Below are 12,508 nucleotides of genomic sequence, written 5' to 3'. Positions count from 1 at the left end.
GGGAGGGTAACCATAGAAGATTTTGGTTTCTGGCTATATGATTATCAATAGAAATCAAACAAAATAAAACATGGAAAAGAAAATAAGATGATACCTTTTTTATTGGACATAACTTAATACATTTCTTGATATCAAGAAATGTATTAAGTTACAGTGGTGGAAATAAGTATTTGATCCCTTGCTGATTTTGTAAGTTTGCCCACTGACAAAGACATGAGCAGCCCATAATTGAAGGGTAGGTTATTGGTAACAGTGAGAGATAGCACATCACAAATTAAATCCGGAAAATCACATTGTGGAAAGTATATGAATTTATTTGCATTCTGCAGAGGGAAATAAGTATTTGATCCCCCACCAACCAGTAAGAGATCTGGCCCCTACAGACCAGGTAGATGCTCCAAATCAACTCGTTACCTGCATGACAGACAGCTGTCGGCAATGGTCACCTGTATGAAAGACACCTGTCCACAGACTCAGTGAATCAGTCAGACTCTAACCTCTACAAAATGGCCAAGAGCAAGGAGCTGTCTAAGGATATCAGGGACAAGATCATACACCTGCACAAGGCTGGAATGGGCTACAAAACCATCAGTAAGACGCTGGGCGAGAAGGAGACAACTGTTGGTGCCATAGTAAGAAAATGGAAGAAGTACAAAATGACTGTCAATCGACAAAGATCTGGGGCTCCACGCAAAATCTCACCTCGTGGGGTATCCTTGATCATGAGGAAGGTTAGAAATCAGCCTACAACTACAAGGGGGGAACTTGTCAATGATCTCAAGGCAGCTGGGACCACTGTCACCACGAAAACCATTGGTAACACATTACGACATAACGGATTGCAATCCTGCAGTGCCCGCAAGGTCCCCCTGCTCCGGAAGGCACATGTGACGGCCCGTCTGAAGTTTGCCAGTGAACACCTGGATGATGCCGAGAGTGATTGGGAGAAGGTGCTGTGGTCAGATGAGACAAAAATTGAGCTCTTTGGCATGAACTCAACTCGCCGTGTTTGGAGGAAGAGAAATGCTGCCTATGACCCAAAGAACACCGTCCCCACTGTCAAGCATGGAGGTGGAAATGTTATGTTTTGGGGGTGTTTCTCTGCTAAGGGCACAGGACTACTTCACCGCATCAATGGGAGAATGGATGGGGCCATGTACCGTACAATTCTGAGTGACAACCTCCTTCCCTCCGCCGGGGCCTTAAAAATGGGTCGTGGCTGGGTCTTCCAGCACGACAATGACCCAAAACATACAGCCAAGGCAACAAAGGAGTGGCTCAGGAAGAAGCACATTAGGGTCATGGAGTGGCCTAGCCAGTCACCAGACCTTAATCCCATTGAAAACTTATGGAGGGAGCTGAAGCTGCGAGTTGCCAAGCGACAGCCCAGAACTCTTAATGATTTAGAGATGATCTGCAAAGAGGAGTGGACCAAAATTCCTCCTGACATGTGTGCAAACCTCATCATCAACTACAGAAGACATCTGACCGCTGTGCTTGCCAACAAGGGTTTTGCCACCAAGTATTAGGTCTTGTTTGCCAGAGGGATTAAATACTTATTTCCCTCTGCAGAATGCAAATAAATTCATATACTTTCCACAATGTGATTTTCCGGATTTAATTTGTGATGTGCTATCTCTCACTGTTACCAATAACCTACCCTTCAATTATGGGCTGCTCATGTCTTTGTCAGTGGGCAAACTTACAAAATCAGCAAGGGATCAAATACTTATTTCCACCACTGTATGTCCAATAAAAAAGGTATCATCTTATTTTCTTTTCCATGTTTTATTTTGTTTGATTTCTATTGATAACCTTTAAGAGTGGACTAACACGGCTACCACACCTGGCTATATGATTTAAATCATAAAAAAGTCTTACATTATTATCAATAAATCTACCTTGCATAAAACCTACTTGATTTTCTGCTATTAAGGTTCCAAGTTTTTTGTTTAGTCGTAATGCCAGCAATTTAGGGGTCCTTTTACTAAGACGCACTAGCGTTTTTAGCACATGCTAAAAGTTAGAGACACCCATAGGAATATATGAGTGTCTCTAGCGTTTAGCATACGCTAAAACTTAGCGTGCGCTAAAAATGCTAGCGCATTTTTGTAAAAGACTCCCTAAGAAATTTATAATCAATGTTAAATAAAGAAATGAGTCTGTAGTTGCCTACTTTTGTCAGATCTCTGCCAGGTTTAGGAATTAGTATATCATTCACGTCTGTGGGGATATAAATATAATAAATTGTAAACGTTAATAATGAAGTGAGGAGTACTTTGAAATGCTTATAAAGTTCAGAAGTGAGACTGTCTGGTCCAGGAGCTTTGTTAGAAGAAAGAAATTTAATAGCCAGTGTCACTTCCCTTCCATCAGTGGGTTTCCCTAGCTCAGATTGATCCTTAGAAATTAAAGTAGGACAGTTAAGTTTGTTCAGAAAGGTTTGCACTTCTGATGAAGAGTTAGCAGTTTCTGAGCTAAATAAGGAATAAAAAAAAAAGAGGAAAATGCATTTCCAATACCTTTCAGATCAGTAATGATATCTTTGTCAAGGACATGAATAGAGGTTATTCTAGCTTTTTTGACTTTGAGATAATTAACAAGTGATCTGCCAGATTTATCACCAAAATAGCGACCCAGTTTCTCAATAAAGATATCATAACTTGCTTGTTTAGTCAGAAGTTTGATGTATGTATATTTTATTTATTTATTTATTTGTTACATTTGTATCCCACATTTTCCCACCTATTTGCAGGCTCAATGTGGCTTACATGGTACCAGAGAAGCGTTTGCTGACTTCGATGTGATCAAATACATAGTGAGTAGGGGTAAGATAAAGTTCATGTGGCACAGTCACATTAGGGAATCATATGACAATAGAGTTGTGTTGGGGCCATAGCGTACTTCAGTTCGTTGTGTTGCCGAGATCAGGCATTTAGGTTGGATCGGTAGGATGCATAAAATGATTTGTATTTAAGGCCTTTGCAGCTTGGGTAGGTCAGATTTAGATATGTTCTTGATAATTCGAATGTGTTTCTAGTTGGTAAGTCGATTAAATCTGTCATGTGTCCCGGGGCTTCCCCATAGATAATTTTGTGAACCCAGGTGCAGATTTTGAATGCAATGCGTTCTTTGATTGGCAGCCAGTGTCGTTTTTCGTGAAGGGGTTTTGTGCTTTCAAATCGCATTTTTCCAAATATAAGCTTCCTTGTCATCAGCAGCAGATGAATCCATTACGAATGGGTTGCGTCCACCTACCAGCAGGGGGAGATAGAGAACACTGAAAACCATAGTGCCTCTAGGACGGCTAGCTCCATCTGCCTCTCAGTATTTCTCTATCTCCCAGCAGGGTTGGACGCAGCTTGTTCAGCTCCTTCAAGATTCTGCCTGGGGTGCGCAATTGAGAGACAAAGGTTTTTCCAGTAAAGTCATTTCCACTCTCCTACAGGCCCGCAAGCGTTCCACTTCCATGGCTTATGTCAGGATTTGGCACCAATTTGAGGCTTGGTGTGCTTCTAAAGCGATCGCACCCATGTGGGCTTCTGTCTCGCCAATACTTGACTTTTTGCAGGATGGTATACAAAAAGGCTTGGCCTATAATTCCCTGCGTGTTCAAGTGGCAGCCTTGGCATGTTTTCGGGGTAAGGTCGCTGGCCTCTCCCTGGCTGCGCATCCGGACATTGCACGGTTTCTTAGAGGGGTGCTTCGGCTCCAGCCTCCCGTGCGGGCCCCTTGTCCGGCTTGGAACCTGGGGCTAGTATTAAAGGCTCTTCAGTGTTCGCCCTTTGAGCCGCTGAGGCGAGCTTCAGAGAAGGATGTGACTCTAAAGACAGTCTTTTTGGTGGCCATTACATCGGCGAGACGGGTGTCTGAGCTCCAGGCGCTGTCCTGTCGAGACCCATTTCTGCAATTCTCAGAGTCCATAGTAATGGTACGTACTGTGCCTTCCTTCCTGCCTAAGGTGGTTTCAGCGTTTCACCTAAACCAGCCTATTTATCTGCCCTCCTTTACTAGGGAGGAGTTTCCGGAATCTTTTGGGCAGTTGCACCTTCTGGATGTGCGCAGGGCTCTGTTGCAGTATCTGCAGATGTCTAATTCTTTCAGGACCTCTGATCACCTTTTTGTATTGTTGTCAGGTCCTCGCAGAGGGTCTCCAGCGCCTAAAGCCACTATAGCCCGTTGGCTTAAGGAAGCCATTTTTTTCTGCATATCTGCTATCTGGCCGGCCTCCGCCTGACGCCTTTATGGCACATACCACAAGAGCAATTTCTTCCTCTTGGGCTGAGACGGGAGCACTCTCTCTTCAAGAGAAATGTAGTGCAGCTACTTCGGCTTCTAAGCTCTCTTTTGCCCGTCATTACAGGCTGGATGTGGCTGCCAGGAGGGACGCGCTTTTTGGAGCACAAGTGCTTGCGCGTGGTGTGGCTTGTTCCCGCCCTATCTAGGGATTGCTTTGATACATCCCATTCGTAATGGATTCATCTGCTGCTGATGACAAGGAAGGGAAAATTAGGTTCTTACCTTGGTAATTTTCTTTCCTTTAGTCACAGCAGATGAATCCATGATCCCTCCCTGATTGACTCTGTTTTGTGTTCAGTTTTTCCTGCAGACATGTTCCCTCATTGGGAGAAGTTGGAAAACAGTCTTCAGGATTTCTGTTCTACTACAGGAGGTTGAGTTCGTCCCTCCTTTGATGCTCCTGTTCTGGGGCGGTTGTTCGCTGTGAGGAAAGGTCATGTTATGCTACTTTGCGGTTTAACACTGCTTTGGAAGCTTCAGAATACTGAGAGGCAGATGGAGCTAGCCGTCCTAGAGGCACTATGGTTTTCAGTGTTCTCTATCTCCCCCTGCTGGTAGGTGGACACAACCCATTCGTAATGGATTCATCTGCTGTGACTAAAGGAAAGAAAATTACCAAGGTCAGAACCTAATTTTCCCCTAGCTGCCGTGTTTTGAGCGGTTTGAAGTTTCTTTACGGTTTGTTCTTTGCATCACGCATAGATTCCATTGCAGTAATCTACGTGGCTTATGACCATTGATTGTATTAGGTTGCGGAATGTTTCCCTCGGGAAGAATTGTTTCACACGTTTGAGTTTCCACATTGAGTGGAACATTTTCTTTGTTGTGGGTTTCACTTGACTCTCCAGTGTTAAGTAGCGGTCTATTGTAATGCCGAGGATTTTCAGGCAGTCTGAGATAGGGAGGGTGTAGTCCGGGGTGTCTATACTTGTGGGGTTTTCCACGCTGTGTTGGGATGAGAGGATGAGGCAATGTGTCTTTTCTTTGTTGAGTTTTAGTTGGAATGCATTTGCCCATGAGTCCATGATGTGCAAGCCTAGCTTGATTTCGTTGGTGATTTCTGTCAGTTTAGTTTTTTAGGGAATGTATATTGTGACATCGTCTGCATAGGTGAACGGGTTAAGGCCTTGGTTGGATAAGGACTTGGCTAGTGGGTCATCATTAGGTTGAAGAGGGATCAGTGATAGCGGTGATCCTTGTGGTACTCCACAGTCTGCTTTCCATGGAGATGATATGTTCGAGTTTGATTTTATTTGATATGTTCTTGTGGTTAGGAAACCCTTGATCCAGTTAAGTATGTTTCCACCAATCCCGAAATTGTCTAGTAGTCTTATTAATATATTGTGGTTTACCATGTCGAATGCACTAGACATGTCGAATTAGAGGAGAAGGATGTTTTTGCCTATTGCTATTTACTACTACTTATCATTTCTATAGCGCTATGCTTGGAACAACCTTCCTGAGCCCTTACGTCAAGCCCCCTCCCTGCCCGTCTTCAAGTCTTTGCTTAAAGCCCACCTCTTCAATGCTGCGTTCGGCACCTAACCCTTACCATTCAGTGAATCCAGACTGCCCCAATTTGACTGCCCCTATCGGACCGACCGTTCACTTGTCTATTAGATTGTAAGCTCTTTGAGCAGGGACTGTCCTCTCTTGTTAAATTGTACAGCGCTGCGTAACCCTAGTAGCGCTCTAGAAATGTTAAGTAGTAGCTGCAAGGCATTCACAGCACTGTACACCATACACAAAAAGACAGTCCCTGCTCAAAGAGCTTACAATCTCTTGCTTGAATTTGGCTAGGAGAGTGAGTAGTACTGTTTCGGTGCTGTGGAGGGGGCGAAATCCTGACTGTGATTCGTGTTGAGAATTTGCCTATATAATCTGTGAGTTGTTTGGTTACCATGCTTTCCATCAATTTGACTACCAATGGGATAGATGCTACTGGACAGTAGTTAGTGATTTCATTTGTTTTTTTCTTGGTATCTTTGGGTATCGGGGTGAGTAGGATATTGCCATTTTCCTTAGGGAAGAGACCTTGCTGGAGCTTGTAATTTAGGTGGGATGTGAGGTCCACTGTGAAGCGGTCAGGGGCGGATTTCAATAGGTAGCTGGGACAGGTATCTAGTTTGCAGTGGGTGTTGGAGAACCTGCTGATCGCCTGGGTAACTATTTCGACGGCCAGTGGGGCGAAGTTTGACCAGGTTCGGTCAGCCGGGTATTCTCCAGGGATTGGGTCCAACTCACTAAGGAAGTGTTCGTTGTCAGTGTTGTCCTGAGGTAGTGTGTTGTGTAGGTTTACAATTTTTTCATTGAAATACTTGGCAAGTATGTGGATAAGGTCATATGCCCAGATTTCCCTGACCTTGTCCTCTCCTTTTCCAACTCAACTTCCAATTTCCACACCTCAGTTCTTCCTCTCTCTGATCATCACATGATCACCTTCACACTCCTTCACCCCCCCTCAGCCCCACCCAACATTAACCACTACTTCCAGGAATCTCCAGGCTATTGACCCTCCCACCTTATCCTCTAGTATTCCTAATCTCCTCCCCTCCATCATGTCCTCCGAGTCTGTCGACGAAGCGGTCTCCGCTTACAATGCCACTCTCTCCTCTGCTCTGGACACCCTCGCACCATCCATCTCCCGTCCCACAAGACGTACTAATCCCCAGCCCTGGTTGACCCCTTGCATCCGTTACCTTCGCTCCTGCGCCAGATCTGCTGAACGTCTCTGGAGGAAATCTCGCACCTATTCAGACTTCCTTCATTATAAATTCATGCTATTCTCCTTCCAGTCCTCCCTATTCCTTGCCAAACAGGACTACTACACCCAATTGACCAATTCTCTCAGCTCCAACCCTCGTCGTCTGTTCGCCACCCTTAACTCCCTCCTCAAAGTACCCTCCGCTCCCACTCCCCCCTCACTCTGTCCTCAATCACTGGCTGACTACTTCCACGACAAAGTGCAAAAGATCAACCTTGAATTCACTACCAAGCCACCTCCTCCTCTTCTCTCTTCAACCCTCTCTATCAACCAACCAACCAACTCCTTCTCCTCCTTCCCTGATATCTCCGAAGAGGAAACTGCCCGCCTTCTTTCCTCCTCGAAATGCACAACTTCTTCCTCTGATCCCATCCCCACCAACTTACTTAACACCATCTCTTATACTGTCACCCCCTCCATCTGTCATATCCTCAACCTATCTCTATCCACTGCAACTGTCCCTGACACCTTCAAGCACGCCGTAGTCACACCTCTCCTCAAAAAACCATCACTTGACCCTACCTGTCCCTCCAACTACCGCCCCATCTCCCTCCTACCCTTCCTCTCCAAACTACTTGAGCGCGCAGTTCACAGCCGCTGCCTCGATTTCCTCTCCTCTCAGGCCATCCTCGATCCACTTCAATCCGGTTTTCGCCCTCTACACTCAACAGAAACAGCACTCTCTAAAGTCTGTAATGACCTGTTCCTTGCCAAGTCCAGAGGCCACTACTCCATCCTTATCCTCCTTGATCTATCCGCTGCGTTTGACACTGTCAATCACGATTTACTTCTTGCTACACTGTCCTCATTTGGGTTCCAGGGCTCTGTCCTCTCCTGGTTCTCCTCCTATCTCTCCCATCGTACCTTCAGAGTACACTGTCACGGTTCTTCCTCCACCCCCATCCCGCTCTCTGTAGGAGTTCCCCAGGGATCTGTCCTTGGACCCCTTCTTTTTTCAATCTACACCTCTTCCCTGGGCTCACTGATCTCATCTCATGGTTTCCACTATCATCTTTATGCTGATGACACCCAGTTGTATCTCTCCACACCAGACAACACCGTGGAGACCCAGACCAAGGTATCGGCCTGCTTGTCTGACATTGCTGCATGGATGTCCAACCGCCACCTGAAACTGAACATGTCCAAGACCGAGCTTATAGTCTTTCCACCAAAGCCCACCTCTCCTCTTCCTCCTTTCTCGATCTCAGTTGATAACACCTTCATCCTCCCCGTCTCATCTGCCCGCAACCTTGGAGTCATCTTCGACTCCTCCCTCTCATTCTCTGCGCATATCCAGCAGACAGCCAAGACCTGTCGTTTCTTCCTCTTTAACATCAGCAAAATTCGCCCTTTCCTCTCTGAACACACCACCCGAACTCTCATCCATGCCCTCATTACCTCTCGCCTTGACTACTGCAACCTTCTCCTCACTGGCCTCCCACTTAGCCATCTATCCCCACTTCAATCCATCCAGAACTCTGCGGCTCGTCTTATATTCCGCCTGAACCGATACACTCATATTACCCCCCTCCTCAGGTTGCTTCACTGGCTTCCGATCAGATACCGCATTCAGTTCAAGCTTCTCCTTCTCACCTACAAATGCACTCAGTCTGCAGCCCCTCATTACCTCTCCACCCTCATCTCCCCTTACGTTCCCGCCCGAAACCTCCACTCACAGGACAAATCCCTCCTCTCAGCACCCTTCTCCACCACCGCCAACTCCAGGCTCCACCCATTCTGCCTCGCCTCACCCTATGTGTGGAATCAACTTCTTGTGGCCCTACGCCAAGCCCCCTCCCTACCCATCTTCAAATCCTTGCTCAAAGCCCACCTCTTCAATGTTGCCTTCGGCACCTAACCTTAGACTGCCCCAATTTGACTGCCACTACTTGATTGTCTGTACATTTGTCCATTAGATTGTAAGCTCTTCGAGCAGGGTCTGTCCTTCTATGTTATATTGTACAGCGCTGCGTAACCCTAGTAGCGCTTTAGAAATGTCAAATAGTAGTAGTAGTAGTAGACATGTCCTCTTTTTGGACACCTGTCCTGATGTCCAAGCATTTTTTTCTAAATTCAGGGGTTTGTGACCATTTCTCCGGGTTTAAAAAAAACCTTCTGTTCCCAAAAGTGGCATAACCACAATCCCACCCACTTTGGGTTCAGCAAAATCCACCCACCTTCCCCTCCAAAGTCTGGCATGTCTCCCTCTTCTTCTTCTGGCACTGGCACTTCCTCTCTAGTCCCCCTCCCTCCCACCCCAAACAGTCCTGCAATCATCCAATACGTTGCCGGCAGTATCAGTGATGAGGCACCCACTGATGACTAGCTCCTGAAGTCTTCTCTCTGCCGTGTCCCACCTCCCATGATGCCATTTCCTGTACCCATGCATGCGGGAAGTGGTAGAGGGAAGACTTGAGGAGCCGGCCAGTAGTAGGTGCCAGTAATGTGTCCGAGAATTGGAGGACTGCCCATGGGGAAAGAATAAACAGAAATATACGCGATCTTAACTGGAAGGGAGTAAGGAAGGAGTCACAAGGCTTAAGGTTTTCTTAGGGGTAACTGTTTCCAGGGCTGCCAAGCAGGGCTGTGGAGTCGGAGTCGGCAGCAATTTTGGGTACATTGAGTCGGAGTTGGAGTCGGCAAAAATGTACCGACTCCGACTCCTCATACATTTGACTAAAGTACTTCTCTGCTGTGAATAAAGCTTAGTACCTAGTTGTTTCACTAGTGTGAAGTCCAGCTGAACTATTTTGCTGGAGAGCTTCCCTCTGCTCAGTCTCCCTTTGCATTTACTGACCCCACAGTGAACTTAAGCTCCAAAAGAAGATCATTCAGCACACACAGATAAGGCAGCAGAGAGACTCCACCCAACTTCCTCTCTCTCTGCAAGAAGAGCTTTATATTTTAGTGGAAGTGGCACACCATTCACAATGGCAAAAAGAATGTCAGGAAACATGACAAAGTCTGCTGTTTATGAACACTTTACAATATCAACAGATGGGAAACATTATGTATGTCAATGTATTATAGAAGATGATGATGGTGAAAAAGCATGTGATGCAAAAATTAGCAGTTTCAGTGGTTATGAAAAAAATTCACCTACAAGAGCATCAAATTTAAAAAGACACTTGCAGCGTTTCCATCCTAAAGTGTTAAGCTGTGAATGAGAAAGATAGCAATGAAAACATTCCATCTACTTCAGGGTCAATAAAAGATCAGAAATCTACTGGAGGCCAGACACAACTATCAAGATTTTTTACAGCTGACAAAGTTACTATAACAATGACACCAGAAAAATTCAAAAACCACATCATTGAAATGGCAGTAAAGAATAGTATACCACTATCTTTTTTTTTCACAACTAGCCTTTTTAGGCTTAAATGGAGAAATGGCTAAAAAGCTTGGAGTTTCTCTGGAACGAGAAAGTATAAGGAAACTTATACTTGAAGAGGCCAAATGTAAGAAGGAAGAACTAAGAAAAAGTCTGAAGGGACGTTTTGTCTTTATTAAAATGGATGCATGCACACGTCACAGAGTCAATTATTTTGCAATTAATGTTAGATTTGCTGATGAAAACAAAAAAAAACAATAACCCGGACATTAGGAGTAAAGGACACTCAGGCACATCATACCAGTGAGTATCTGCAGAAGTTAGTGGAAGGTGTTTTAGAAGATTTTGAAATTAAAAAGGAACACATTCTATGTATTGTAACTGATAATGCTTCAAATATGTTAAGCACAATTGAAAAAATGAAGGAAGTTGATGAAGAAAGCAGCATACAAATATCAGAAGATGACAGTTCTGCAATTCAAGAAAGCTGTGAAAGTTTGGATGATATTGCTGAAGAAGCATCTAAGCGTTGTGCTGTTCATACTCTGCAACTAGCAATAAGAGATGGCTTGAAGGATCGTCATGCGGCTACACTAATTAGCAAGTTGAGGCAAGTAGATGTTGTAGCCAGGATCCCTAAAACAGATGCTATTCTGAAGAGACGTGCTGGAAAAGGAGCCATTTTGGATCAAGCAACGCGCTGGGGAAGCACTTACTTGATGAAAAAGTGTTTGCTTGAACTAAAAGACTTTCTTGAGGAACTGGACAATGTAAATGTTTCATTAAAAGAAAACCAGTGGGCTCAAGTTACAGAATTAGAAAGGCTACTTTCTTACCCTTTTGCTGTTACCAAGAAGCTGCAATATGAAGATTTAACACCAGGTAAATTCTTCTTGGAATGGAAGGGCTTGATATATAACCTTAACAAAAGTGGGGGTTAATTGTTGATGGCATTGTATCTTCAATGAGGAAAAGAGAGGAGCTCTTGCTGGATAATCAAATTCTCTTAGCTGCTATTTATGTTGATCCAGTGAGCCAAATTTTGTTGAGCAGTGAGCAAATTGCTACAGGAAAACAGGCACTCTATGACATAGCAGTTCGCATGAAAGGGTTGCTACCTGAAACTCATAAACCACTGGATGAAGCTAAAGCTATAAATACTGGTGGTAATGGTAACTCAGGTTCATCCTCTTCAAATGAAGAAGAGAATTTTCAAGCCTATTTGGACAAAATGGAAGCTTCAAAAGCAAAGCAATGTCGGTTAAGCATGGAAAAGCAACCTGTAAATGTCCATATAAAGAAATTCATGCAAGAGTTTTTTAAAGGATTAAAAGAAGTGGAAAAGTTTGACCGCTCATCAAAACTGACTATAGAAGAAGCCATCATTGTTTATCCAGAGTTTGTCAGTGATGCAGCTAGAACCGTAACAGCAATGCCACCCACCCAAGTCAGTGTTGAAAGACTGTTTTCAGCACTGAAAATAATCAAATCAGATTTAAGGGCTTCTATGAAGGAGGATCTGGCAGAAGCAATTCTGTTTCTAAGAACAATATATTAGTTAATTTTGGATTATGTTTAACAGCTATTCTAAAGCTATATATGCCAAGTTTAAATAATATATAAGTTGTTTTAGGTTTTCCAAATGTTTTTGGTTTATGTAGGTTAACTTTGATTTTGTTCTAATTTCCAAAGGATGTTGTTCTAGAATTTCCAAAGGATGTGGTTGTTCCAGATTTTTATACTTGCTAATGCTATGATGACTTTATACTTGATAAAAAAACAATAAACATAACCTTGTTTTTTTATGTGTGTTTTTTTGTTTAAACTTTAGGATTAATGAATATTTATAGTTTCTTTAATAAATAAAATAAAAAGTCGCAATGACATAGATTTTAAACCCAAACATTAACATGCAGCCTTGCATGCTGCACTCTTTCAGTCAACATGCAAAAAAAATACATATTAAAAACTGAGGAGTCGGAGGTACCATAAACTGAGGAGTCGGAGTCGAAGGACTTTTGTACCGACTCCACAGCCCTGCTGCCAAGTGACAGAGCCAGGCCAGGGGCAGGGCCACCGCCCCCCCCCCCCCCCCCCCCCAACTCAGGCTTAAT

The 12,508-nt window shown here is 44.2% G+C and overlaps 1 protein-coding gene across 10 annotated transcripts in view; it reads left to right on the top strand.

The window, feature by feature from the left end:
• MBNL2 (muscleblind like splicing regulator 2) overlaps positions 1–12,508 on the top strand; it is a 314,090-nt gene that overhangs the window by 153,496 nt on the left and 148,086 nt on the right. For 6 of the 10 annotated variants that reach the window (XM_030201364.1, XM_030201362.1, XM_030201365.1 and 3 more), the window contains one exon: positions 2,756–2,818. The exons of the other annotated variants lie outside the window; for them this stretch is intronic. In XM_030201364.1, coding sequence (XP_030057224.1) covers positions 2,756–2,818 — 63 coding nt within the window. The remainder of the gene's footprint in view (positions 1–2,755; positions 2,819–12,508) is intronic. 10 annotated transcript variants of the gene reach the window in all.

The sequence above is a fragment of the Microcaecilia unicolor genome, chromosome 4, assembly GCF_901765095.1.
Source record: "Microcaecilia unicolor chromosome 4, aMicUni1.1, whole genome shotgun sequence".
In the NCBI taxonomy this organism is placed as follows: domain Eukaryota; kingdom Metazoa; phylum Chordata; class Amphibia; order Gymnophiona; family Siphonopidae; genus Microcaecilia; species Microcaecilia unicolor.
Note: the sequence above shows the minus strand (reverse complement) of the source record. Positions and strands in the feature narration are given on the sequence as shown.